Here is a 27,557-nt window from a genome sequence, read left to right as displayed (position 1 = left end):
ACAGATTATAATTACTGCATTTAAAAATGGCAGTAGTGTAGAAACCTTCAAACTAGGTTTTGGGGAAAGGATAATTTTCTTTTATCACTTTATACATGAACAGTACAAAAATATAGAGGGATTCAAAAGGAGCAATGAATACTGTACATTACAGGTCTGCAATGAAACCTTTTTCCAACTAGCCCAATGGGTAAAAGCAGTATTTCATGTTTGGCCAACAGACAGTTACCTTGCCCTTAAGGTTTAAGCCGCGTTCCCATCGGACTTTTTCGGTTCATTTACCATGTTAATTTACCCTGTAGACTTACACGATTCAATCCAATGGGAACACACGGTAAACTAACGTCCCTGTCAACTTATCGCGCTTGTGATGTAAAACTAACGGGCCGAAAAGGGTCATGGAAGATTTCTGCACAGCCACGGTAAGTTAGCAGGGGCGCAAGAAAGTCCAATGGGCACAGTTCCCCATAGAATTTATATTGACTTCGACCATGCTAAACCTACATTTACTACTGCTACACAGAGATCTATAGTGGGCAACCGAAAATGGGTGTATGGTTCCCAGTCTCCACCTGCGTGTGTACAGTACAGCAGCATGCCACGCACACACAGTGAAGGATGCCCGTATAAAACTACATGCATATTGTGTATGGGGCTTTTCCTGTACAGGTTCATCTCATTTGTGGCAGGTTTGGCCGAATTCAGCTGATTTTGTCATTTTTTGCTCAGATTTTGCCAATTTCATCAGGATTTGTACAGTGCAGGCAATGTAATCAGCTAGTCTTATGAGACCTATCACAGCGAATAAACATTCTGTTATGGTAAAACACAGTCCACGTGGGAATGCACAGTAGTTTGACACAAAGGAATGTTGCGGGAAGTTTCTGCAGAAGAAAAAGTCCAATGGAAACACGCCTTCACTAGACCACATTTTGAGAAGAGTAAGACTTTTTGGTGAATACTTTCCTTCCTTTTAGCTGCCCACCACAAAACTGAAGGTACAGGTAGGCTCCCATTCCCAACAGTTAAACAAGCAGATAAATCAGGCTACATATTAAAAAAAGTGTGTATGTTATTACTCTAAGTGTTTGGAAATGGAAAGATTGCTCAAGAAAGCTTGATTTCTACTTTCTAACACCACAGTCATTTCTGTACTTGCAAGGGGTTACTTCAGCAAAATTGAAAGCTTTGCCTATAAACATGTGCACACATGCATTTTGCATTATGCGTTTGGGGTTATGTGTGCAATGTTGGGCTTAGCCATCAAACACTTTCAAATTCAACATGGCAGTATCAGTGCAGATATGCACACATGAACCTCATCAATCCAGTCCTACACGATTTAATGACTGAACAGCAAAAATGCATTATTTAGAGCACATTTGACACTGACAAGTTGTGATACATCTTTGCTCTGTCGCAGATGCATGTAGTGAAATGTGCACATAGTGCATTGTGCATCACGTCAAAATACCACAGAAACGGATGGCCTACAACTGCCACACCATCTGTTCCTGTGTGAAACTTCTCAAATTCACTGCATACTTTTCTTACAACTTTTCTTACACTGTATACTGACCATTCTGCATGCATTCCACGGCTTCCACTCAATACATTCAACAGCACATACCTATATGAACAACAAACTGGGAAGCCACCTGAACAAGACCCCATCCCCCCTTGCCAATGTGACTGCCAATCAACTGACACCTCAAACTTTGAACATAACAAGAGGGAAAAAGGTGTACTACGTAAAAAAGTAAAACTCATAATTTCTTTTTCTCATTGGGAAGAGACACGACTAATTCCACTCATATTAAACCCCCCACAGAGGTTCTGGAAGACTTAATTTCATCTTGTTTTCCAATCATAAAGCTAACCTTGCTGTTAGAGTAACTGTCCAGCTCATTTGAATGACAAAGTTGTAGGATATCTCCCTTGATTACACCCAGTGAAACAGCCACTTGTTCCTTCAGGTTATATATATGTATTAGCAAGCTGGTACCACAGCAAATTACACGTACTGCAGAAGGACACACCAGTTTGCTTATTCTTGAGCGAGGGGTAGTTTTGTTTTTGTTTGTATGGGGAGAAAATGAAACAAGATTACCTTCGTATGAAACATATTGGCTCCTGTTGGAAATGTTGATTACATGAAGTAAGTTATTAAAGCAAACATGGGACTGGCATGGCCTTGGAATAACGGTAAGATTGGCACAGTCTGTGGAAACTGCAACTTTGGCATGAAAGTGCAGTTGGAAATAATCTTTGTAACCGAGCGACTGTGCCTGCAGAGGGCTTTTTGGGTTTTGTGAGTGAAAATGCGAGTGAGTTTCTCTCACCTGTATCTGCATGTAATAAAATAAAGCACACACATCCAGCTGCATGTATGAACATGTACATGTATATTTGCTGCTCCAGTCACAAATAATTGCAAGTACTGCCTGCGTTCATCAGACCATTTTTGGCAGCAGAAAGCAACACACATCTGGTCTCAACCCTCACAGGCAAAGGTGTCCAATACTAAAACCGTTGGTGAAGAGAGACGTATGTGGGGGAAAATGGTTTGCTCAAGGTGGCAACGTGTAGCCGTCTGGATTCGAAGCCCCAACTCGCGGGTGGCAAGTCACAAATCCTAACCACTAGGCCATTTTATAGCACACGCTTGTACATGTACACATGTAAAAGCATACCTGGTGTGGAGGTCTGGGGCAGTACACACAGACTGACACAGTACATTTGAACATGTGTGGCGTATTCGTATGTGTAGGTGCCAGGCACACAGTGCCAACACTACTCAAGTGATGGCTAATCCTGTCTACTTGTCACTTAACAAATGAAGTGGGAACATTTGCAAAGTGGAATTTATTGCAGTTCACTCAGTTTTGTTGCTGGATTAGTTTGAAAACAAAAACAAAAATGAAACTCGTGGGTAAAATTGATTTAAAACAAAAGATGTTTCCAAAGCTATAGTCCTGCACAGTCAGTAATTCTATTCACAAACCATTAGGAGTGGCAATTAACAGCGCGAATTGGGTAAAGGTGGATCTTGATCCGGCATTTTGGTGTGATCATTATCTTACCGCAACGAAAACCGCAAGTCGCGTTCCCATTCATGCTTGATCCATCTTTTTGGACGGAAATGTCGAGCCTGCAAGGTCACTGAAGTCGGTATTGCGCATGTGCTAGCTTGCTGAGCACACACTTTGTGGCAGTGTTGCGTGCTGGGGCGGCATGTGTGTGACCCTTGCGATGTTTTGTGTGTGGAGTTCAACTCACTTGACGACCTTAAATTAGACCAAACGGTCAGCCTAGTACGTTATCTCTTCAATCGTTACTTCCGCTTTTGATACTCTGTTACATGCTGTGGGCTAACCGCTAACACGGAATTAGTTTTTGATGGAAAGCAAGTGGAATTACAAAAATGAAAGAAGTTAAGAAACGGACGAATGTGCAACGAAAATTGTGAAAGGGCTAGGTACACATCGCGGCATCCATGCATCGCGCTTGCGTGGTGACACATTTTGCTAGCCTGTAGTTCGTCAGTTGTTTATTGTGTATGCTGAGCACGTTAACAATTTCACATGAGCTACACGCCAAAAACCATATTTCTTTTGTTCATTAGACTGCAAAAGTTTTGCACCACTCGTGCACGGACGGATATTGACAGGCAATCAGAGCTGTTTTACAGAGCCGGTGTCAAGGCCTGTACCATCCAAACAAGTCCTTGAATGAGAGCAATTGGTGTCCAGTGACAGTTATTAATGCACGGCTCATTGAGTATTTTCTTTTTAATCTGAGGGTCTGGGGGGGGGAGGACGGTGATTAGGTGTGCTTCTAATTATCCTCTTAATATCCTACCAGCCCTGCCTCCAGCAATCAGGCATCCTTTGGGGCTTTTCATTTGGACAGATTCTCTTGTCTAATTATCAGAAACTGGCCTTTTTTGGTTCTTTTTAATACATGTCTAGTTTTATTAGCGTGACCTGTAAGCAGACTAGCCACCTGTGATCTGAACACCAGGTTTCAAGTGGCTGACTGGAAGTGCCAGGCCAACTGTCCCCGGGGCGGCTGAGCACACATTGCCCAGCACAACTTGTTCGAAACAAAAACTTTATTGGAAGACTGGTCAAAACCAGCGCCATGACTACACTGCACTTAGGGTCTTTTTCCTCACTGCTCAGCAACTATGTGTTTTAATATACCCTCCATGATTCATCCAAACCTATTAGTTTAGCCATTCAAATTGGTCCAGAGGTCGTCACTAAGTCAGTTTTAAGTGAGAGATACAGTATGTGTAAAGCACTGGCTGGCTGTGTGCCACCCCACGCATTGCGCACCATACGCACACCAGTCTCCATATAAGAAGACTGTTATGACTGCTCACCAGAGGATCATACCATAACTTGGCTAGATGGGTTTAAAAGTAGTAGAAGCATGCCTGCACATATGTAGGGGGGTACCTCCACAGTCCAGCATGCCTCCAAAACAAGGTTTTCCATTTTGAAGGCTTGGGCTGGACGTGACTAGCTGTCTAATTAGCCCAGCGCACACCTGCTGCTGGGGCTAATTAGCAAGGCAATCAGCAGGAAATGCTAACAAAAACAAAGGGACCTGCAGGAGTCTAGAGGTCACGCCTTAAAGTGGCAGTCAGGCTACAGCCTGGAAGATCCAAATTAAAGGAGCACTACACCTTACTTCAAATGTGAAGACATAATTGCTCAAAAAGGAGCCACCTCTGAAAGGTCAAAGGCTGTGCTTGACACACTTCGCTACGGCTTGGAGTAACATGTGCCTCTATGAAAGCTTTTACCTTAGAGGATGCAGTCATTTTCCATGGACTTGTGTTTGATTGCCAGATGTAGTCAAGACATAGGACAGAGTCTACGACAGGTACCAGTGCACATACTGGTATGATACCTACAATGTAGAGTCAGATGATCGTATGACTGAAACTGAACGGGAATCTGAATGGAAGGATCACTGCACAAAACGAATACTTGGAAACTCTTCGCATTGCGTTGAAAGATGAAACTAATGTGTGACAGCCACTGACCAGAAACCAGAGGTCAAAGGTCACGTATCACATGCTTGAAGGGTGCAGACCACTAATTCAAGTGAGAATTCCTGGCCAGCTCATTAGCATTAAAAGTGCCCCCCACAGTATCTTTTGAAAAAGGAGATTGTTTGGCCCCCAGAGATTGTGAGATTGTGTAAATCGTTGCCAGGATCAACTCGCTGGGTCTTTGAGCTTTCATATGAGAGCAGAATGGCTAAAAACTATGGTTGAAAAATGGTCCTAAGTGCCCGAGAAAGTTGAGGGTTGCCACTTGAAAAATGGCTGCAATCAGACTTTGGAAAAATCACTTTTTGGGGGGTGATTTTGTTTTGTAAGAATAATTCAAAATGTAATTGGTTAACCCACAAAAAATTGAAAAGAAATTGAAAAATTAGTGACCAGACAAGAATTTCATTTGTGTTTCAGAAATCTCAGGGATGTTGGTGTGCATGTTATTGGGCCCTGAACAGTGCTGATTTTACACTGTTTTCAATGGGGCTTGAATTAGTGGACTGTACCCTGTAGCTTTAGGCCTTTTCACATACGGTAAGTGCTGGAAACACACATCTGCCATGGTTGGTGCCAAATGTCTGATGCAAGGGTGCTTACAATTTTACCAAAAGCTGTTAGTACAATGTAGGCTGTTCTTGACCCCTCCCTCTTTTGCTGCTGTTATAAATGTGTGTATGGAACCAGACGGCAACAAGAATATTACTTAACAGGCAGTATCGTGAACTCCCATTTGGCATGATGACAACAGCAAAAGTGTGCATGCGTAATGGACTTCGACACAGAAGTACCATTACAAAAGTGGCAAGCTTTACAGAATACATTCACATGACCGATTCTGGTGAAAATCATCCAAACTTTGCATCAATGCAAAGTCTTGATTCATGCGACGAACACACAGGCACCTGTGTGATTTGGTGACTGGAATGCTATTTCATGTGACACAATGTACATGTATCTCTGCGAATATGACATGGATGTGATTTCATTGCACGGGACCCCTTATTCTCATCACGTTTGAAAGGACCTTATGTATACCACAAGGCCTGTGGACAGTATGATTTCCCTGGTTCAGCACAGAGCTGTTTGTGCACTGCCTGATGGTGGCTAATCCATCCATCAGTTGGCCACAGCTTTTACGGTTGATTTACAGAGCAATTATTTGCATATATAGGCACAACACACATCCTACCAAAAAAAAATATACATTGACACAAAGCCAGGGACTTTAAATGGGGATGTAATGAGGAATCTACTTCAATCATATACGTACAACTGTTCTGCTTCAATATGCTATGGTACATACACAGAGGAATTTATGAAAAAGAGCGATTCTGTTTCAGGCAAGGAGATTGCATATATTATACTCATCCAAATTTTACACAGACCGCATAACAACAGCATTGTCCCCGAGATTCAAACAGTCATTTTTGTGATAAAAACTCCAGAAAGTGCTCAAACAGATTCACGGAATAACATATGGAATAGGCCAATCTGTCACTGAAAAAATTCCATAGTACCAGTCTCTGTTTTTGATCCCCTGCTGAAAGGATTAAAGGCATATTTGATTTTTCTTTTATATAATGTGCACTTTCCAGATGCATCAATTACACGTATGCATACCCAAGAACACTACTAACAGGTCATAACATAAATTACTGTGTGATTTTAAAATCGAGCATTCAAAACTGTGACTTTTTGTGGCCCTGTTACACCTGACCTGTGTAACTTGACAGAAATATCACTGAAATCAACTGCAAACTATTTCGATTTATTTGGCTGGTAATCTGCCTTGCTTAATCATTCTTGGAAATGAAAGAATGTGTTCTAAACTCACCAAACTTACCAAATCTGATGTGACAGGAACAAGCCTTGAGAAAAAACTGGACCCTGAATTTATGGCATGGCCCTACTGCAAGAAGGCCTGTGACTACATGTGGTTTTAATCAATGACATGTTGTAGGGAAAAAAAACACTAACCAGGAAATTCCATGTAGGCCTCGCCTTTCCACTGGATGCGCTTGCATTTCTTCTGGGCCATCCGGTCACTGCGTAGCTTCTCTAGCCGTACTGCAGTGTTAGACCGCTGTCGGAAGCCATACTCTGAGGTAGCCTCAATCTCGTAGGATTCACCGAAGATGTCTACATCTTCTGTTAGTAGTTGGCAGACAGAGAAAAACAGAGAGAGAAACATACTTGTTACAAGTGTTTCCTCAGTGCTTGCAAAATATTCACCCAAAAATCAATTTCTGACAACATATGGTGCAGTACATACAGCATAATGAATGTTTAATCCAGACAAGTTCAAGTTGACAGGAAATTCATCAATAAGTGAGGTATAACACAAGATAAACCAGGGAAGACCATTTTCGGCACATCATAATTCTGTCCGTTTAATATTCCGTGTGGAGGCCACTTTTTCAATGCCAAGATAACTCGAGAAACTATGCCAATTCTTAGATGATAGGTGTAATTGAAATTGCCCTCCATTTTAAACTGTAAGAACATGTACTCTACAACAAAACTCTGGGAAAGAGAATGATTAGTTACCCCACCCCTAGTAATGCACTCTTTGTATTTTTAAGGGTACAGTTTGCTTCAAGAAGTAAAATGTTGATGTTGTAATGTACATGACACTCCTGATACATAACATTTGTCATTCGCAATTCAGCCTATCTGCCATCTAAAGGTATGCGACCATTATCAAACACAGATCGCCGCTGGCTAGTGACTTTTTTTTCCAGAAATTCAAAAGTATACAACAATGTCAATGCTTAATGATGCCATCTGCCAAGTTTCAGTTCATTCTATAACAGGTTTTGCTATAATTGACATTCATCATTCATTGTATAGTCTATGCATGAGCACTTTCTACTGCTCACATTTCCAGCTCACATACTGATTTCTTTAAAATTGGTTTAAAAATTAATGCCTCAGCGTGACGCCAAAAGACATTTTGCTAATATTGACGAAGAAGCTTCATATACATGGAGGATTAATGTTTGTCACCTCTATTAAGGTTAATTAAAAGAATGGCGAGACTGCATATAAAGCGGTTAACAGATCGTTAACCTACAATGAGCACTTAATTGAAGTCCACTTATTAAAGGAGTAAAATAAGACTTGATAATTTGCATTATTTTATCATAAGCACTACTTGTGCTCATATTGCAATCACTCAGTGCGTGTAATGGTTTCACCTAATGCTGACTGTGACACCGTTCAGTAATCTCCAACTGACGTGTCAGCCACAGAAAGCCGACTGACTCCTTTCGGCTAATTTGTTGCGAAAGAAAATACACCCTCATCACTGATGAGCTGTGTTGGAACTGTGCCGCTTACAACACATCCGACAAAAGAAAGGGAAAAAAAAATCCACCGATCGCAAGATCAGCCTGGCTGGGATCACCTTACAAATTAGCCACGTAAGAGGACGAGGAGGAACAAGCCTCGCGATACAGCTTTTTTTTTTTTAATGGTCGGCCCAGGAACAATGGCCGGTCATGGCACACATGTTGGGTTGTCTCGCGTTACTGCTGTTTAGCCTGCGTGGTGTGAATTTCACCGGGTGCGGGGGATGGCTCAGACAGCACTGGATCAACCGCTGGTGCGAGACGAGATTCGCGGCATACTGGGGATACATTGTATAAGCTGTTCGTTCCCGACGTGGGATGTTAGGGGCATGGGAAGCGGGGATATCGAGCAAAACCTATCACCTCCATGGGGAGACTTTTCGAGCCAAGGCATCTTGGAATTCGCAATGCAATCTCATACATCATGTGGCCACCTGCTGAAGTTGTAATTAATTTTGATGTGCACTGCACAGGGAAAATGCATGTATTTCTTTTAATACCAGAAAATCTTCTCTTTTTTTCTGAATTTTTTACCCTGGAAGAGAAAGAGGGATTCCCTTAAACTGAACAAACTGGCTCACCAAACATGCTGGGCAGAAATTTCATCAAATTTAGATTTCAATGAAAAATGTAACAATCACTCCCTTTTTTCATTTCAGTAAAATGGAAAATTTCAAAAAGCCACTTTGTCTGTTACATGTGCCCTTTCTGGGGTTGCAGCGTTAAGTGTGTAACACTATAAAGTCCAGTGTTGTACATGTGCTTGAGCACAATCCCTGCAAGTCCCTGTAAGTCCATCACAAGTTATTCAGTCTGAAGCCAATTCACAAGCTATTCAAATGAGCTCCAAAAGCATTCTTTTGTCACTGTTCACCCTGTTTTGACTAGCCTGGTAAAAGGACTTATGACTGGACTTGCGATGGACTCAAATGCAACACTGTTAAAGTCTGCTAACAATCCACTGCTACACTTCCAACTCGCCATGCTCACCTCAATAATGCTGGTGTAACATTCCAACTAGGGGTATGATGAGTATGGTATTAACCACATGCTGCCCGGCGGATTTTTCTTGAGCAAGATAAGATGCCAGGTCATTTTCAAGATTTTCCGTTTTCAAAATTCTTCAAAAATTCATCATTTAATTGAATGGCCCTTTATACCAAAATGAAGGACTCTTTGGGCACTACTCTAAAGCTGACAGGTAAAATTCATTGACTCCTGAATATTTCAGCAAGGCCTGCAGCCTTGGAAAAAGAGCCCAGATTGTGTGGTGTTACATAAGATTCTTTTGTTCTGGAAACTGGCACAGTGCACTGCTGACCTCTTTTCGATAGGGGCCAGATTAGCGTGCAGCAGTGCTGTGTGGCTCATCACTGCGGTGACGGAGAGCTTTTGTGCCTGGTGGTAATCCGCTCGCTCTAAATGCCTCAAACCGTGGTATACTGTTTCAAAACAAGGCTGGATTATCTCCACAACTGAGAGCGAAAAAATGTCGGTAATGTCCAGCAGCTCAGTCTTTCGTGCTAAGCATGGTCTTTTGTTATAAGGCCGAACTCTTTTGTCCCAGTTCCGGGCTCCCCAGCTCTGCATATAAAGCCTATGTACCCGAAAACGGGTCGCCCGGCAGGTAGTGGTTAAGTACCAAAAGTTTCATTTCTTTAGTTTTGTTACCAGAAACCTTTCCACATTCCAAACCAAATTTTCTGTACATGAAGCAAAACTTCACAGAACGATGTAGTTAATTAAAAATAAAACCACTGCTTTTGCATCTGAAGAACTTCCCCAGAACACCTAGAAGATTATTTTATTTTAGTTAGCAGGGATGTTAGCAGGTGAATTGTGCAGTAGATAAACAGTTTTATCTCTGACTTTGTGGCTTCAGGTATCAAAAGCAGTTACGCAAGTGGCTGATCACCAGGGAAAGTGATACCCAGCTCCAGAAAGACCCATGAAAATGTATCAAGATTTACAACTGTTTGATTTTTAATGTTTAATAACATGTGGTAATACTCAGAAGGAAAAGAAAAATAACACAATAAGGTACTCATACTGAAGGAGCATCCTCTCTCAAATAACACTGAGTGACATGAAATCTCACTTGACCCAGCTACTCGTGGTGCCACTCCATTCCTTACACACCCCAAACGAGCTTAGATATTGACTCTAAAGTTCAAAGAAGTACTTTGCCCATCCAAGAACTCTCACTGTCTCCACTCACCATGCTCCCCCCCCCAAACACACACACTATGAGAATGCAGCACTCAGTAAACACGGCACAGCCGGCAACTGGTGCCATTAATTAATGAACAACTTTCTGTCCCTGTCGGCTTTTGCTCTCTGACGGATAAGCCGTCGCCGACAACACCAAACTCCACAGTCAAGAGATCTCACCACACAGCGGTCTTGTATTGGAATTGGTTCCTTTTTTTCCTTCATGGATAAAAAAAACAGTGAAAAAAACTATGCTAATGGATTACTTACTTAAAAACACCAGTCTCCAAGATAAGGTGTGTACCTTGGACCCTAGAGTGTTTGGCCAAGGAAATGGAAATTTTAGAAATATTTTGTAGAGCACGTACAGATGGGGACCAAATTATGGTTTTTAATATGACTTTGGTGGGAGGTAGAGTGCAGAGTGCTGTTCATATGGCATTTTATTAATCACATCACTTTCTCATTCCCCTTCATCCTATCTTCTGGTGCTTTATCTCCATGGAGTCGGCTCTTGATTCCCCAGTTCTTCCATCTTCCTCATCCATTTCCTGCCAAGTTGCCTCTTCCTTCAGTTTTCTTTATCTCTCTTTTTTTGTCTGATCTCCTTTTCCCTCCAGAAATGTGATATGTCAAAGAGTTCGGCCTAATTGGAAATCCCAATTTTGATTTCCTGTTATCAGTTACTTTGTTTGGGGGAGGGGTCAACTTTGCAACATGATGTAAACATGGTAGGGCATGGCAAGCTTTTTTAATATTTACTTTTCTTTCAAGCAAATTTGTAATATTTCTATGACTATGTGGAATGCTCCTTTTGATGTACAATTTCAAAATTCCATCTCGTGAAGGATTTACACAAGTGGCACATTTTGATCGAGTATTACGATCTTCAGTGAACATTCAATTCTCTAAGAGTTGCTGTAGTCTTCAAATTTCATCTTCCATAAGTCAGACTATCTTTACTTGGTGGTCGCTGGTTGCAGTGCAGTGTAGTGTAGGGGGGGCGGTTGGTGAGTGTAATATACATTAGCAGCATGATGGAGTGACACATCAAGGGAAACGAATTACACCTGAGCCGGGTCATGGAAATTTGTTTGTAGATGACTCCTCATTACACCAAGGGAGACAGGGGCGATGTCTCACCAGAGATGGGGGTAATCGATAGGCCCGGCCAAATGTTTGCGCGACAAAATGATTTGGCTCGGCAGCTTGCCGTCTTGTGTACACTCAGTCCGGAGACTGGCCCTGATGCTGCAGTCGCGCAATCTTGGCGACTCATCCCAAGGTTTATATTATACAGATATAAATGTATATGTATATGAGGGGAAAGTAGAGGAGGGACAGAGAGGGGAGAAGGGAAGAAAAAAGCATGAGTGTCCCAGTTTGTTTGGATGGCGGCGTTAATTTGCCGAGGAAATCAGCCTGATTGGTAAGCCACGGAGGTGAAAGTCTGTTTACATAATGGGAAATGAGCTGCTCGCGAAGGGGCGAGGGTGCGCGCGCGTGTCCCCGGCTGCAACAGACAATTTTCTTTGTCTTAATGATGAGGTCTTCGTTTGGCAAATTGCTTGTGCCCGTGTGAAGTGCACGTGTCCCTGGCAGTGTTGGTTTTCTCCCCTTCCATACCCCGGGATCAGTTTGTGTATTTTTATTCCTCCCGCGAGAGAAAAGAGAGAGGGAGAGAGAATAAAAGAAACAAAAAATTGGAGATCAGAAAGTCTAGAGAGAAAATTGGCTCCTCTAGAGGATTTATTTTCTTTGTCCTATTGGTTCAGTTCCACAACATATACAAGATGATTGGTGAAAAACAGAACACAGCTATTACTCTGTGACTCTTTACATTTTCAACAGCTCTTTCCAGTCTGGAGCCACAGTGTATTAACCTACTGAAATGTGGTTTTCCTGCAGAAATGCTTCACATCAATTCAAGTAAAAAGAGTACCTAAAAAAAAAAGGCAAGATAATATCAGTTCCTAAAAGGAAATGAGAAACAATGTGATGGGACAAACTATGATTTGGTTTGGAAAGCTCAAGAGTGGGGATTAAATGCCAAAATACACTGGACAGCAAAAGAAACTGGCCACTTTTGTCAAAGGCCACACATAAAAATTCACTCCATAGAAATAAACAATTTTTGTCACTGAATGTAACAGAATGAGTCTTAAGTTTTACGCAGAAATCAAAGTCACAGGACGAAAGAAAGAAGTCACAATCATTACCTTTCAATAATGTGTATGCATAGTCAGTAAGGATGGCATCCCTTTACAGAAACCACTCATGCACATCATTTTGACAAAACAGGTGTTCACTTTGTCATTGGTTGTTTAAAATGTTGTCCATTTCATGGGTCATTTTTGCTTGGTGGAGAGTGCTTTTGTGTGTGACTTTTGATTCAGTAACCAAGTTGCTGTGCATGTCAATTTCTTTTTTGTTGTAAAGATAATCACTTGCTTTTGGGCATGTGACTAGTAAGGGGTATTGCAGCATACCTGTGTACAAAAATTGTTTATTTCTATGGAGTGAATTTTTATGTGTGGCCTTTGACAGAAGTGGCAAGTTTCTTTTGCAGTCCAGTGTCGTTTTTTCAAGATATGGAACCACTTTTAGAGCTATAGAAACTTGGTAAAGCTGCAATCTACACTCAGCAATATTCCAAATGTTTTCATTTCTAACTTATGACAATTCTAAATTCTAATTCAAAAATTACAACACTGTCATATCCCAGTACATATATCTTCTGAATTCAATAAAATGAGAAGCGTCTCTATACTTATTTACTTTGGTAATTACAACATCACTTACAACATCAGAGTAAAGAGGCTGTAGGCCTTCGGCACCAGTCTTCTGTTAGCCCTCATCCATCCTACTGTAGGTATTAGCATTGTTATAGTTCTGGTAAGTGCTAGAGGCTCACATTTCATGTCAATACACTACATCTACAATGTAGCTGTGCTGTGTGAGCTACCATACATGCATGTACAACCTTGTTTGAAGCTTTTCTTAATACAAAAATCAGAGAGAGGCCCTAAAATGTTCAAATACATGTACTTATCTTGTGTGCATGTGCATAGTTGGTCGTGTGCACAAACCTTCCATACCTTGTGTGGATGGTGAACAAAAGAGATTTACATCACGCTGGTTGAGCAAACCCTGTGAGGACCAAATCGGGTCCACACAAGGTTACCCCTTTTGGAAAAACAGTATTTGAGACACTTTGGGATGGGTTTATCTGTAGCAAACAGAAAAGGAACAGTCAAGGAAACCAACTAAGTTCCAGCTTAAAAAAAGTGTTCCTATTGCAAGAAAATTGAGTATTTCTACTTGCACAAAACAAGAATACCCACACCGAGTAGGTAATCAAAACATGTATGGGTGTGTGTGTCACTTATTGCCCACTGTTGTTATTTTCTTAGGCACTCAACTCTTTTGTACGTCTCCTGAATTTTTGCTGTGCACTCGGCACAGTGTCTACCGGATAAATCCAGCCTTGGAAGAGCACAACTGCGACAAAGACGTTCTTTCCCTCAGCAGCACCACAGCATTCATGTGCTCCGAAGAAATGGGTGCCAGTGAGGTCACTATTCCCCAGTACCGTGATTTTCATCTCTAACAGATCACTGACCTTGACTTGACGAGGCTGACACACTGTTGCAATTTGCACAAAGGAAATGAAAAGATCATGTTTGCATGGCTTTAACAGGATTGCGCCCGACCCCGGCACCACGATATGAGTCAAGCGAAGAGACAAGCATCCTCCACGTTATACGGACCAGATGATAACAGTGATGCTAGGCGGACTCCTGAAACCAGAGTTCACTTTCACACTGGAATGACTACTGGGGCTGACCTATTTTCTTTTTTTTTCCTTGGCCAAATAATCAGGGGACTGTCAGTAGTGTATCACCCCAAAACTCAATTCTTCTAGGATATAAGAGGTGGGGCACTTGATCAATGAAACTCAAAATGAGACTTTGGTGCACATGTGCCAACTGCCGCTCAACTTGGCTACCGATTGGAAAGAACAGTAAGTTAGAAACTCGAATAAAATAGAACAACAATATTCTGTTAGTTGCAGTGAGCAAAAGATGTTTAGATCCATCATTCTTTTTATATAGGGCAGGGTTGAGAAGAAAAGCACCAAGAGTGTAGGAGAAATTGGACACAGTCATGAGTGCCCGAAATCAGAGGAAATTAGTGACATGGTGTCAAATGCAGGGTTCTTGAATACGTTGAGGGGCAGGATTAAAAGAATGGGTGCAAAAGAGGAAGAGTGTGTAAGGAAATGGTGGAGAGTTGTAAGCAAATTTAAGAAAAAAATGACACTGAAATAATACCAAGATTCAGTGTTATACAGTACAGTTGAGAGGTGCATGGGGTTGAGTTGGTAGAGTTTACCAGTAAAAGATAAAGACGATGAAAAAGAAACAAAGACAGTAAGTAGTGCACTAACATAAAATAAACACACTCCAACAAAAGCCAGGGTTCTTGATGTTACAGGGGCAGGGTTGACAAAGTGGAAGGTACCGGTAGGGGGGGAAGAGAGAGGTTGTGCAAGTTTTTGAAAATAGGAAATCAAAGAAGGTGAACAAGAAAGTGTACCATAGCTGGTAATATAGCACACTACATGTACCAAAATGTTGAGGTACAAGGAGCGAAGAAATGAGGCAGAGACAGAATGATTTCAAGATGGACTTTTGCATCGGAGAGATGTTAATTTTGATTGAAGGTTTTGCCCTTACACCGACACGTATTTGTAAATACTGTAGCTCGGTGATTGTCCAAGAGGTAATGAAAAAATTCACAAGCCTACTTGGATGGGATTCGAACCCACGACCTCCTGCTTACTAGTGCAGATGTCTTAACCACTCAATCACAGGGTCGGCTGGCTAGTCCGAGTCAGATATGGCAGAATGATTTTTTCACCTGCGTATATGTACGTGCACTAGTATCTTCTTAGGCAGTAATGGGCTACTGACAGATTTTAGGCAGTTATAAAGTTTTGGTAAAAGCATACAGGATTTTGGAGAAACTTGCTCATCCGGCATTTTGAAAAGTTTGCAGTGAAACTCCCTTGAGTCGAATTATATTCAACTTTTGTGCACTCACATCAGAAATATTTAATCTGGTATCATCATAAGATCATAGTAGAATTCACATTCTGGCTGAATATGAACAAGCCATGGCATAAGACGTGAGTACTTCAATACTTGCTCCGGACCAGGGTTGAGAATTTTCAACCCAAGTTGAAAATTTTTTGTGCGAGTGCGCATTTGAGTTGCACTCGCCCCGATAAGCTCGGTTCCTATGAAACAAGTGTGAAACAACACTGGGTTGAAACAGGGGTTGAAAAATCCAATTTTCAACCTAGGGCTGTCATGGATTCATCCAGGTTTGTGTTCAACTTGGGTTGAAAGGCTGTAGTGTGACAGGGCCTTTTGGGCCCAAAGCAATTCTTCACAAGAAGACCTTCAAGAAGAGGAGCAAGGAACAGAAGTAAAAAGAAGATACAAAGAAGGACAAAGTCCCCCCCCACACACACACATAGCCACTATGGATCTGCCTTACTAGTCAGGGACTCATTAAGACTTAATTGGCTTCCTAATCTATGGGATAATAGGGCAGAGTCTTAAACACCTGTACAGGGCTTCAGGTGTATGGCAATGACACACCTTGGGGCTACCAAACAGTTACCACCGGAAACATACAGGATCACAATGCTCATAAATAAAATTGTCAATCTTTGGGGACATGTGTTCAGACCAGTTGAGGTTAGTGACAACGTACCAAAGTGTATTGGGTATCCAGGGAGCCATGCCAAAATGACGGGCATGTAAGGAATTTTTTTTTCAGTTTTCGTACCCAGAACCTTTGCAAGTTTCAAAACCACATTTCTGAAAACTTGCAACTATTTACTATTCAGTTATCAATTACCAAAAAAAATCATTTTGCATCCAATGAATACCTCCAAAAAGATGATTTTATAATAGAGGTGCTTGTTCAGAAGCTTTATAGACCAAGGCACTAATAATGCAAGGGTATCGTGTAGTGTCAAAAACAGCCGCATGTAAGTGTATATGCATGGACCTGGCTCCACACACATGTATTTTTAAAAAAAAAGAAGAAAAAGCCCCCTCCACTTCCGACTATATTGTGCCAAAGTAACTTCTCAGTGCTGTAATCATTGAGCAGTCTAAGGTGCTCAGCAGTGTACACTATGCAAGCCAATTTCATGGAGCTGCTGTGAATCAACCACTCATGAGAAGCACATATGGAGGGTGATATTTTGGCTGGTATCCTGTTTTTGCAAAGTAAGGCATGTACTTGGCTTTGGCTTGAAATTATGCACGAGTTAATGACTGTGGCTGCAGCCACTTCCCACAGCATCGTATGTAATTTCAAGCCGCAGCAAAGTGATTTGGATATGGCTTAATTTTGGTATCTGTGCTGAGCAAAGTTCTGCAAACAGCCACTAAATGGAACTGGATCCTGCTTAACTGAAAAGACTTGGGTGACTAACTTATGATTTTGTCAAGTCTTGTTGCAGCTTACAAGTACACAACCATCAAACTGACTGAAATATAACTGAAATCCCAGGATTTATATTATGTACTGTTGTGGATGGTCAAAAAAAGTCAATGACCAGATTTTCTTGCATTATCAAGGCGCATGAAAATAAAATTCTTGTCTTGACAGCTGAAGAAAAGAAGACGGCACACAGACACTATATTTTCAGCATCTAGGTTTTAACACCACCACTGATTTTGTACTACATATCCAGAACGCACCAGTCTGTTTGGTTCTGTCTGTAAAATTTTCCAGTATTTTTCTCAAGTGTCTCTCTGAGCAGAGTACCACTTACCGAACTTGCAACATGTACACACACTCACCACTGATACAGCTCAACCATGCATTGTAGTGTTGCTGAGCACGAAGAGCGCTCATTGTGCAAAGTAATGTAAATGCAGCTTCCACTGTCGGCAATGACCCCAAGCAGATGTGTCTGTGTGCATGGCGTGGGGGGATAATTTGAGGGAGATACAGGGTAGTTATATATATTTTTTTCAAGAGAGGCAGTGCAGTGCGGCTTCCAAATCCAATGTATCCCCCCCCCGATTGTTAACTACATTGTCACTCATTGTTTTCCAGGCCCTTTGGGTAGAGTCTCTAACCAATGGGGTAATGCGTGTGCATTCCGGTATTATTCTTAATTTCCAACAGCTTGCCAAATTGGATTCAAGTGTTGATCCAAACCGCCATGTTCCATATGCCATCTGCCAGCTAAATACATAACGCAAGTCAGTACACTGTCGCTCCCGGTACGCATTACGCACTACTCCCATCCCTTTTCAATTGAGGTGATTCTGGGCAAACTGTAATTCTTTCAACAAAGAAAATGGAACAGTACATATTTTTCTTTTCTATTCCTTGGCCTCTTCCCCTTCTTTTTTTTTGCTCCCCTCTGCGCCAAGGTACGTATCTGGTAGCAGTGCACTAGAAGCCATCTGTGAGGAGAACAAATTTGTTCTTTTTCATTTCGGGTTGACGGATGCCTACATGTACCTCCCTTCCACTGATGTCCAAACAGTGTCATTTTTATTGGACTTAAAAGGATGATGGGACTGTTTTTATTGTGTCAAAAATTGGGAGACTGTAACAATAACCGCTGACAGACTCAAATAATAACTGTCTCATCACGACATTGATGGCATCATTTCTCGATGTCGTTTCCCTTAAAACAAACATTGCTACACGCCATGTCAAAAAAGAAAAAATCCGGGCAAGTGCAATATATAAAAGGACACTAGTCACCTCCTCTTTTTCAAAGAACCCCCCCGATCTTTCAGAATCTACCAAAATGTCTGGGAAGGCTGCAGGTTGCCGGATTTTGCAGGAATTCGGGGTCTTTTGAAGCGCAAATACAAAATCATTTGCAACATACATGTAGTTCTCTTCAGAGAGGAGAATTTTGAAATCAAACCTGGCCATGGAATAACAGTACTTAAGAACCGCAGTCACTTTCTTGCATGTAATGCTACAGCAATAATAATATAAAGATGCAGCCTGTTAAATTAATGAAGACTGAATAATGAACATGAAGTGCAGTAAATATTTACCCAAAAAAAATTCAACACTTCATTTCTATTTAACTACCAGAAGGACTACCGGTACATAAAAGTGAGCTTATTATATCAAAAGCATGTACACATACATGTACACTGTCCATTATCGGTACAACAGCAGCGCAGTGGAATTAAATCTTTTAAGGTTACTTTTTTTTCTGGTGAACAGAGGCATAGTCATTCAAAAGATCAGCATATATACCCTTAGTGTACAATGGCACCAAAAGTACAACGAAGAGAGTGGAGCTAAACTGCAGTTACATGTACGGGCAAACATTAGAAGTTCCTTGGGGCTACAAATTCTCCCTATATGGAACTGGAAGGTGAAACTTCTTCAATCCAGTACATGGCTCAGCCAGTGCTGACGTGTAAGAAAATCTGCTTAACATGCATTGAATACTTCCACAGTCTTCCTCCTTAAGTGAAATGTAACACATCTTGAAGCTCTTATGTCAAAATACATGTACCCATTTTTAGGGGCCATCCATAAAAATGCCTCCTTTCCAAGTGCAATTCCAGCTACAAAAAACTTTCCCGAATCTCCACCAACTTTTTGTGCAGGAAACCAGAGGACATCCATTAAAGTCCTAACTTTCTGAACATATTGAGCCCCATGGAAAGTAATGGCTGCTGTGCTCTGTCCCCTTCCTCCATCCTGCAAAATCCTTCATGACCTCCTCCATGACCTCTGTCAAATTTAGAGGGTCTGAGGAGTCTTTTTCCAATGAACCTCATTCTGCAATATTACTAAAAAAAAATTCAATCTCAACAGCGACACCCCAAACTTTGTATTTTCAAAGGTGGAAAAACCTCCACTGGTACCTTATCTGCCGGCAATCAGCCTGGGAACTACTCATCTGGAGTTGCAATGAAATTGAAATTTTCGAATAAACGCTGTGGATGGTATTTCCATTTATTTTTTAAAGAAAAACTGTGTGTATTTACATAGAGATACCATGTGCAAAGTTTGTGAAAATTTCCTAGGAATGATTGACATTATTTTGTTATGGTGAATTAGTGTTCTGCCTGCAGAATCAAGCGCCGGGAGTTTCATTAACACAGATCCTGGGAGAAATAAATTTGCCTGTGCATAACACATCATGATGACCCAAATAAAAATGCATAAATACATTTAGCGGGAATAGTGTCACTTCTTATGTCAAAATGGTACATTTTAGGTCACTGCTAAAACAAACAATTGACACATCTGTGAAGCTGACTAGCAAACATTTGGCAGGAGCTAAACTGACAGAAAAAAAACAAGCATGCAAAATTTACTTCAGCAAGTACCACAGCAGGCAAAAACCTTTATGACAGGGAACATAGTTTGGAAAAAAAATTCAACTGTCGAGAAGTTCGATGAATTCCATTTATCTCTTGCTTTTTGTCTCCTGTCTACACAAATATGACAACTCTGAGTTACTGCAGAATATGAAAGCATCCCTCAAAATGTGAATTTACATACACGTAACCACAAAACCCCCTATCCATTTCTTCAGCTTACCAAAATACCTACAAGAACAAAACATAAATGCTTTGAGGACATTCTTTGAAACCACTGTTCCCTTCCTCAGTTCCTTTTGCTTGGGCTTTAACTTTCTCTTGACATATCTCCTACAGTTTGTTTACAAAAACAGCTGAAGGCCTCAGGCTAAAGTCTTCATGATCGTTGTTATCTCTGGAAACCCTTTGTTCTAAAGCCCTCACTCTAATCAAAAGATAACCTCTGCAATGGCTAAGGATCCCACACACACTGTGCACACAACACAAATGTACATTGTACATGTACATGTACATGTAGGAGCTGTCAAAGATATACATGTAAATATATATATTCCAAGTGCAGCATCTCGAGGTGTGAACCACGAGCTAGGATATTCAATGGATGCCAACTGAATGGGCCATTGTATCAAATGCTCACAATTTTCAGAGACTGCATCGCACAGCAAAACCACAATGCATGTCAAACTTTAAAGAATTAAGTCAACTTGTAAGTAGACATTTTTTCCTAATTTCAAAGCACGGTGATGTAAAACAGCCTATTTCACATCCATCCAATGTCCATTCAAATTGAAACCACTGACACTCTATGCACTGCAAAGATTTATGGAGATGTTCATTTCTAGAAATGAACCAATTTGAATAAAGTCTCGTACACATGGCCCAAATTTCCTGCCAGTTAATTACAGATAAACTGTTGATAAATTCCCATCCATCAAGTCACCCACAGAGGTGAAAATAGCTCCAACATTTCACAGGATCTCCATTGGAAGATAATTATGTAAACAGAACAACTCAAGACAGAGATAACCAATATCAGTTATCACTGAGATCTGAGTAAAATGTGCAGTGTGACAAATGCACACTAAGACCTGAATGTGCCCGTGACCTATTGCACTGTGCAGACTGCAGCTGCTTTGGTTATTCTTGTTTTTTTTTGTGTCAATTGCACTGAGGATCCACAACAGGGCAAGAATTTTCCGCACTCTAAAATGGATCTAATGATTTCAATAAAAATACTGTGAGACAGACGGGCTCCTGACATATACATGTATTACTAGCAGCAGTGTCCTCAACAGTTGGGCAATGTTGTATATGTAGAGACAGTTTGCTGACCAGTTCACACACACCACATCTGACCTGTATAAGCGCATTTGTAACAGCACAAAAGCAATCACTCTGATCAATTTTTTTATTCAAATGCATACACTCCACAGTATGACCCAGTTGCACTCGAATATCCTCAAATTGATCATAAATCAAATACAAAGTCTACCACAAGTAAAATCACTAGCCTACTCACAAGTAACAGTGTTAATCCATGAATATCTTTATCACAGGCAAGTGATAGGCTTGTGACTTGAAGTGAGGCCAGATATAATACACATATACAGCATACATGTAAGTGTAGCTTGTACATGTACACTGGACTTGATCACAACACTGCATGAGTGATTATGCTACCAGTCGAAGTGCCTTTGTGTGGAACACATTTGACTGGTAAAATCAGCAGCTCATTTGATGATAAAGGGCACAGAACCAACCTGCAAAAGAACTGTGGATCCATGTGTAATTGCACATGAAGATTATGTCCATGTGTCATACAATTCTGTCCATAAAAACTGATACTTCTTTTATTATTATTATTTTATTCAGAATTCAATCAACTAAGCAACAATTGTACACAGAGAAAACAAGATACGGTTGATTCATTCTGGGATAATCCAAGCAAGCCAATTACACAGGCCTATTTCCATTGGGGTCCCTAAAGTACATATATGGACAAATTTACAAAATTACACATATGGTAAATTTAACCCCATGACAACTGTCAGTCCGTGGATATGTTGTGTATCCATCTCACATTCAAAGTATCAGCCTCTAACAAATGGTCTATTCTACGGACCCAAGGAAAATGAAAAAAACGATCAGCCTGCACCGAACTGTAACCTAAAACCCAGCAAATATGTGCAGCACAAAATTCATGCATCCATTCATCTTAACTGACAATCGTGTTTCACAAAAACACAACACAATGCAATAGTGAATGTCTCTTGATCCTTGACACCAACTTTACCAATACATCCCGGGAATAATTTTCAGCAAAAAAATTACATAGCAAATCTGCTACACAAAATAATTTTTGCGTAGCAGTTGGATAAACTTGTATAGCTATGTTTTTTTCACGTAATCACAGTGCAAATTTACAGCACACAATTACAACGTGACAAAAATATCCAAAAATAATTCCAGAGTCTACATCCAAATAATTCCATTTATTCCACATCAAAAACCACAATGAATCCAGACAGAGTCTAGTCCGAATTGAGCGATTGAGTTGAGAGTAACATAACGTTAACAACACAACAAAACAGCGCACATGTGAGGATAATAGGCCGTTTCAGATTCCAAAATGCGCAATCACAGTGCGGCCGAACCATAGAGCAGAACAGACATAAATTCTTTAGTGCGCATGCTCAGTTGCTGTGGCCAGTGCATCGTCCTCAAAGTGACAAGTCTTTGCTTTTTCACATCGTTGCTTGGTCATCGCATCCACGTAGTGGTTCCGCAAGATGAAATCTTAAACTCCCTAACTAGTTGACTACATGTGCATTGTCACTGCACTGAAGGCAATGAATCAAACAACTTTCATGGTCCGTTTAGAAGTTTACCATAGTACTCCTACATGTATGTGCTAGTGTGAAAGCTGAGACTGATTAACAGCTGAAGGCTCATTCATGTAAGTATTCTTTCCCGCACAAATTGTGCTATGGAGAAACATGATTTTCCTTTTAATTTATTTCTTCATCTCTTAATGTTTGATACCAGTTGGAACGTGGCATATATTGAATTAATCGATAAGCTGGTCTCAGCTGAATTTGTAGTAAGCACCCTGGCCGCGCGTGCACGAGAAAGGAGCATGTCGTAAGGCAACTTTGTGATTGAATAGCTATGTCTGGCCAAGAGTACGTCATGCAAGCGCACATTCTCATTGGAGGTCACTCCAGTTCTGCCACTCGTATTATGAAGAAATCAGTGATTGGGTGGTAAGCATTTAATTCTGTAACAGCTGATTTTGTACTAACGAGAGTCAACTGAATATTATAGGCTTACGCTGTGTTTTCTTTGTGTTATCAGCACTTCACAGCTAGCTTAACAATTCAGATTACAGGGACAGTGATTGCAGAGTGCCTCTCTCTCATACCAAATGGATTCGCTCGTAAACATGAACATGTACTTGTATGTTTCTGGTTACATCACAGCAACTAAAAAAAATAAATGAAAAGTGCACAGCAAATGGATGAAAATGCAGTGCGAATTGCCATGCAATACTGGGAAAATTATTCCCTGGACATCCCCTATTGAAGAGTGGTTGTATCGTGGAAACTTGGGACACAAATGAAAGTAACAGGTGCTCTGTCTTTTTAACCAGGAGATCACAATTCCTCCCTTCTCCAAATGTATATTGACACATCACTCTCCAAAATGAGACGGCCACAAGGTAAACCCAGACACTGGAGGAATGACAGCACTTGAACGAAATGACAGTAGAGACAGCATCATGAGTAACACTGAAGGCTACAAGAACAAGGCAACCAGACACATGTACATGAACAAGCACATGTATTCTGAAACCAATCCAAAATGTCTACCTGGATATCTGGCCAGCCCCTCATGCTCTGACCCTATCTCTACTGACAACTTAACCCCAAGGTATGCCTTATACATGCACCAGTCTCAAGCATCCTGGTCTGCAACAAGCAAACTTGGCTGAGCATTCCCATAATCCACCCCCACCCCCTTGGAATGGTTGTACTTGTACTTTAGTCAAGGCCATCAAAAGTCCCTGCAAGTACACGGCAAGTCCTCCAGTTGAAAGTGCAAGCTCTTCAAATGAAAGGTGACTTTGTTGCTTGGTCTTGTGAAAGGACTTACATATATATGACTGGTCTTGCGAGGGGACTTGTGAATGACTTCTGATGTCCTTAGCTATTCTTACTGCCCCTTGGGGAAGCCAGCATATGTGACCTTTGAGGGAGTCTGGGCATCCTGTTGGTCCACAAGATGGATACTGATGATAGTTAAGTATTCCTCCTATCAAGAGCTTTGTTGATCAATGCAATGTTTTTGGCCTCACTTCCTCCCAAAAAACTATTATTTGCCTAAAAAGTGTGCATACAACCCACTGACCACTAATGAAATAAGTTTTTAACCTATGTTTGGGACTTCCAAGAGTGGAGTGCCCTGAGTACCTGCTTTAAGGGCTTTTTTATATCTTACGTCTTGTCTTTTGCTCTTGTTTCTATAACGTTAGTTTGCAGTAACATCCCCCAGCACCCTTGCTCAAACTGTGCCCTTTTCAGACAATGGCAAAAGCCCGTTCTCTTCGCCTCCACACAGCGAGTTCTCTGAGTCTTCCTCTGCCCATAGAATCCATGTTGTAGTGCTGCAATGGTGTCCTTTTTCCTGTTCTTGCTCCTGGGACTTGCCTTCCCACCTAATACATTGACTGCACTCCATGCATGACCCTCCAGCAGCCACCTGCAATCCTCAACTGTACCAAGATCCCTATTGCAGAGTGCAGAGTCGTGAGCAAACTTTCTTCCACTTGTTTTAGATCTTCCTAAATGAGACGAAATAGTGTCTCCTACCAAATCCCTCAATAGAGGGTTTGCATGGCTGCCATCTTTAGTTCAAAAAGGTATGCAAAAATGAGGTTTCCTTGTGGAACAAAAGACCTGGCCTGCAAGATGGCTACCATTCAATGCCTCTATACAACTTCTACGATACACTGATGGCATTCCCCAAGTCTAGTCTCAAAATTTGGGACCCCCAATACTATACATGAGAGTCCCAAAACCTATGGCAATGAAAACATGAAATGCAGGAAAATAAACCAGCACCTGTCCGGCAATCTTTCACTACAGCATCAATCATGTTAATTTATAATGTCAAAAGGAACAATGAAACATAGTCTATTTTTCCATATGCTTTCCTTAACAGATAACAAGCCAAGAGGCTACTAGTTTAAACTTTTAAAAAGTTTTGGCCTGTACCAATTCCGGTGTAGTCTTTGGAAACTTTAAATCACTTGGCTTCACTCTCAGAAGAAGAAAAGTCACCTACAAAACTGAATTTGGACCCCATACTTAGCAGGTAAAATATTGGGGATCTACATGTAAGTCTTTGCCTCGTGAAAATGTTGGGGAAATTTTTTCTGCTGAGGAGTGTGTAAAGTGGGCATAATTTTTTATTTCAAATTTGTTCTCTAGACTTGGGGTTTCAGGCTCCCTACAAGGCCCACCTTGATCAGGGTCCATGCTGTAGTATTGTGACCAGGGCTTCTTCCTTTTATCCAAGGCTTCTTGTTTCCTCTCCTTCCAGTCCAAGTCCTCATTCATGATGGCCATCTCGCACATCCCTGTGTCATCACTGGTGATGAAGGAGTGCCGGATGTGGGCAATGATGAATGCTGGGTCATCTAGGAGAGCCATCTTGCCCCCAAAAGTTGGAGATTTCCAAGTTTTCCACACACAGCTTTTGTTTGGGTTACAAAATTACAACTCAACTCTCTGTGTCACCGTGGATTCCTGAGGTGGACTCCTAATTTCCCTCACAGGCCGGCGCTAAAACTCTTCAAGCTGTTATGGGAAGCTGTTGTCACACTATTTGAGTAGAAACAGCATTAATGCCAAAACAAGGAATATTCACTTTGCTGATCAATGCTCAAGAAGTTCAAATGTTTCTCCAGCAGTTCTCACATCCTCACAGTTTATCAAGTTCTTGAATTAAATAACTTGGGCAGATGGTGGCAGTAGTTCATTTGAACAGCACTGTACTGTTTCCTTTCAGGAAAGTGGAGGTCCTGTGAATTCTAAGGAGAAAAGAAACAAAGTTTAGCATGCAAAAATCTGCAGATGAGTGCAGTTTTATATCCCATCACAAATTACTACATGTAAATGCATGACACATGTGTAACCAAACCTGTCCTCAATTTAAAACATAAACCAAAACAAAACTGAGAACAGTGGAACGACTTTTTGTATGTCTAAGGTCTTCTGAAACTACATTTGTATATACATGTAAAGGCCATCCCAAATTAACTGCTATATATAATTTTTGAAATAAATTAAAAGCCTCAGAATAAAGACTTTCATGTGCTTCATATTGTAATGATTCTGCATTATATGGCTGCCCATCACTTACAAATTGAAAATACTGCTTAAAGGTGTCTAAAAACTGTCAACAGCTCGGTTAGTATCTAATAATTTATACAAGCTAATGAAAGTTGTACATGAAAAACATTTTTTTCTCAATTTTTTTAACCACAAGTTTAATGTAGGATATTCCTCTGTTTGAAAAATTCTTAAAGAATTCCTGACCAAGACACCTAGACCAATAGCATATTCACCATGCACGCCTGATAACATCTCAGAATAATAGCTACTTCACAAAGTTTATTCACCGCCATGACCGCTGACAAGCTAAGGAAAGAATTCCTTATAAAACCATCACAGTTTTTGAGCTGTTGAGTGTAATTCAAAGCATAAATAGTCTTGTAAAGGGACACCTGTCGTGCCCGTAGAATAGAGTCCAGTGCCAGCGTGTTATGAAACAAGGAACAAAGAGTTTTGAAGTAGGCCTAAAGGGGAAATGAGTTTTAAAATATGAAAGAAAGGGCCACTGCTGGATAAACTTGCTGGTGTTTATGATAATGCTAAAAAGTAAAATTGTGATGGTTTTCCATGGATTTTTTCCAATGCCAAATTTACTACACTTGACACATGTTTCTCCATTTGTATATGTGGCTTGTAAACACTCAGTGCAGTATGTCACACCCCTAAAATCATGACATGCGCAATGCTTACGACACAGGTACATGCATGACATCATGTAGATGTACATGTACTACACCTAGCATGTAATTTGTATGCAATAAACACGAATGTCGAATGACACTGAAACAGGTGTATCCACTCACAATATTGAAGACAGCGCCAACGAACACGAACCAACAGTCAACGCTGTCGAAATCAACAACTTAATTATTGAGCAACGGAAAAGGGTGCATATGACTTGAATGGTCTCATTTGTTCCCTCAAAATATCATTTTAGTATGTACAGTACATGTAAAACTTTACATGCAGTTAACCGTTAACTACAGAACAGTTCGATGGTTCGACCTACCGTGAGCTGCCATCTTGCTTCCCAGCATGCACCAGCTTATTAATATTGGATAGCATGTTCCATTTATTATGAGGGGTACAATGTTTCCTTTGAAACGATGGGAAGTATTCGAGACTG

General features: G+C 40.9%; 1 protein-coding gene across 5 annotated transcripts in view; it reads right to left on the bottom strand.

Annotated features, from left to right (window-relative positions):
• Positions 1-27,557, bottom strand: part of mapkap1 (MAPK associated protein 1) — a 57,461-nt gene that overhangs the window by 27,672 nt on the left and 2,232 nt on the right. For 2 of the 5 annotated variants that reach the window (XM_022252230.2, XM_087143365.1), the window contains exons 2-3: positions 25,558-26,127; positions 7,049-7,219 (exon numbers count right to left, since the gene is read on the bottom strand). In XM_022252230.2, the coding sequence (XP_022107922.1) occupies positions 7,049-7,219; positions 25,558-25,747 (361 nt within the window). In that variant the 5' untranslated portion in view covers positions 25,748-26,127. Of the gene's footprint in view, positions 1-7,048; positions 7,220-24,188; positions 24,282-25,557; positions 26,128-27,234; positions 27,400-27,440; positions 27,508-27,557 lie in introns of those variants that run through there. The other 3 variants (XM_022252228.2, XM_022252229.2, XM_087143366.1) reach the window with 3 other exon arrangements.

Source organism: Acanthaster planci, linkage group LG11 (genome assembly GCF_054643075.1).
Source record: "Acanthaster planci isolate LZ-2023a linkage group LG11, COTS_SCS, whole genome shotgun sequence".
NCBI lineage: Eukaryota > Metazoa > Echinodermata > Asteroidea > Valvatida > Acanthasteridae > Acanthaster > Acanthaster planci.
This window is presented reverse-complemented; position numbering and strand designations above follow the sequence as displayed.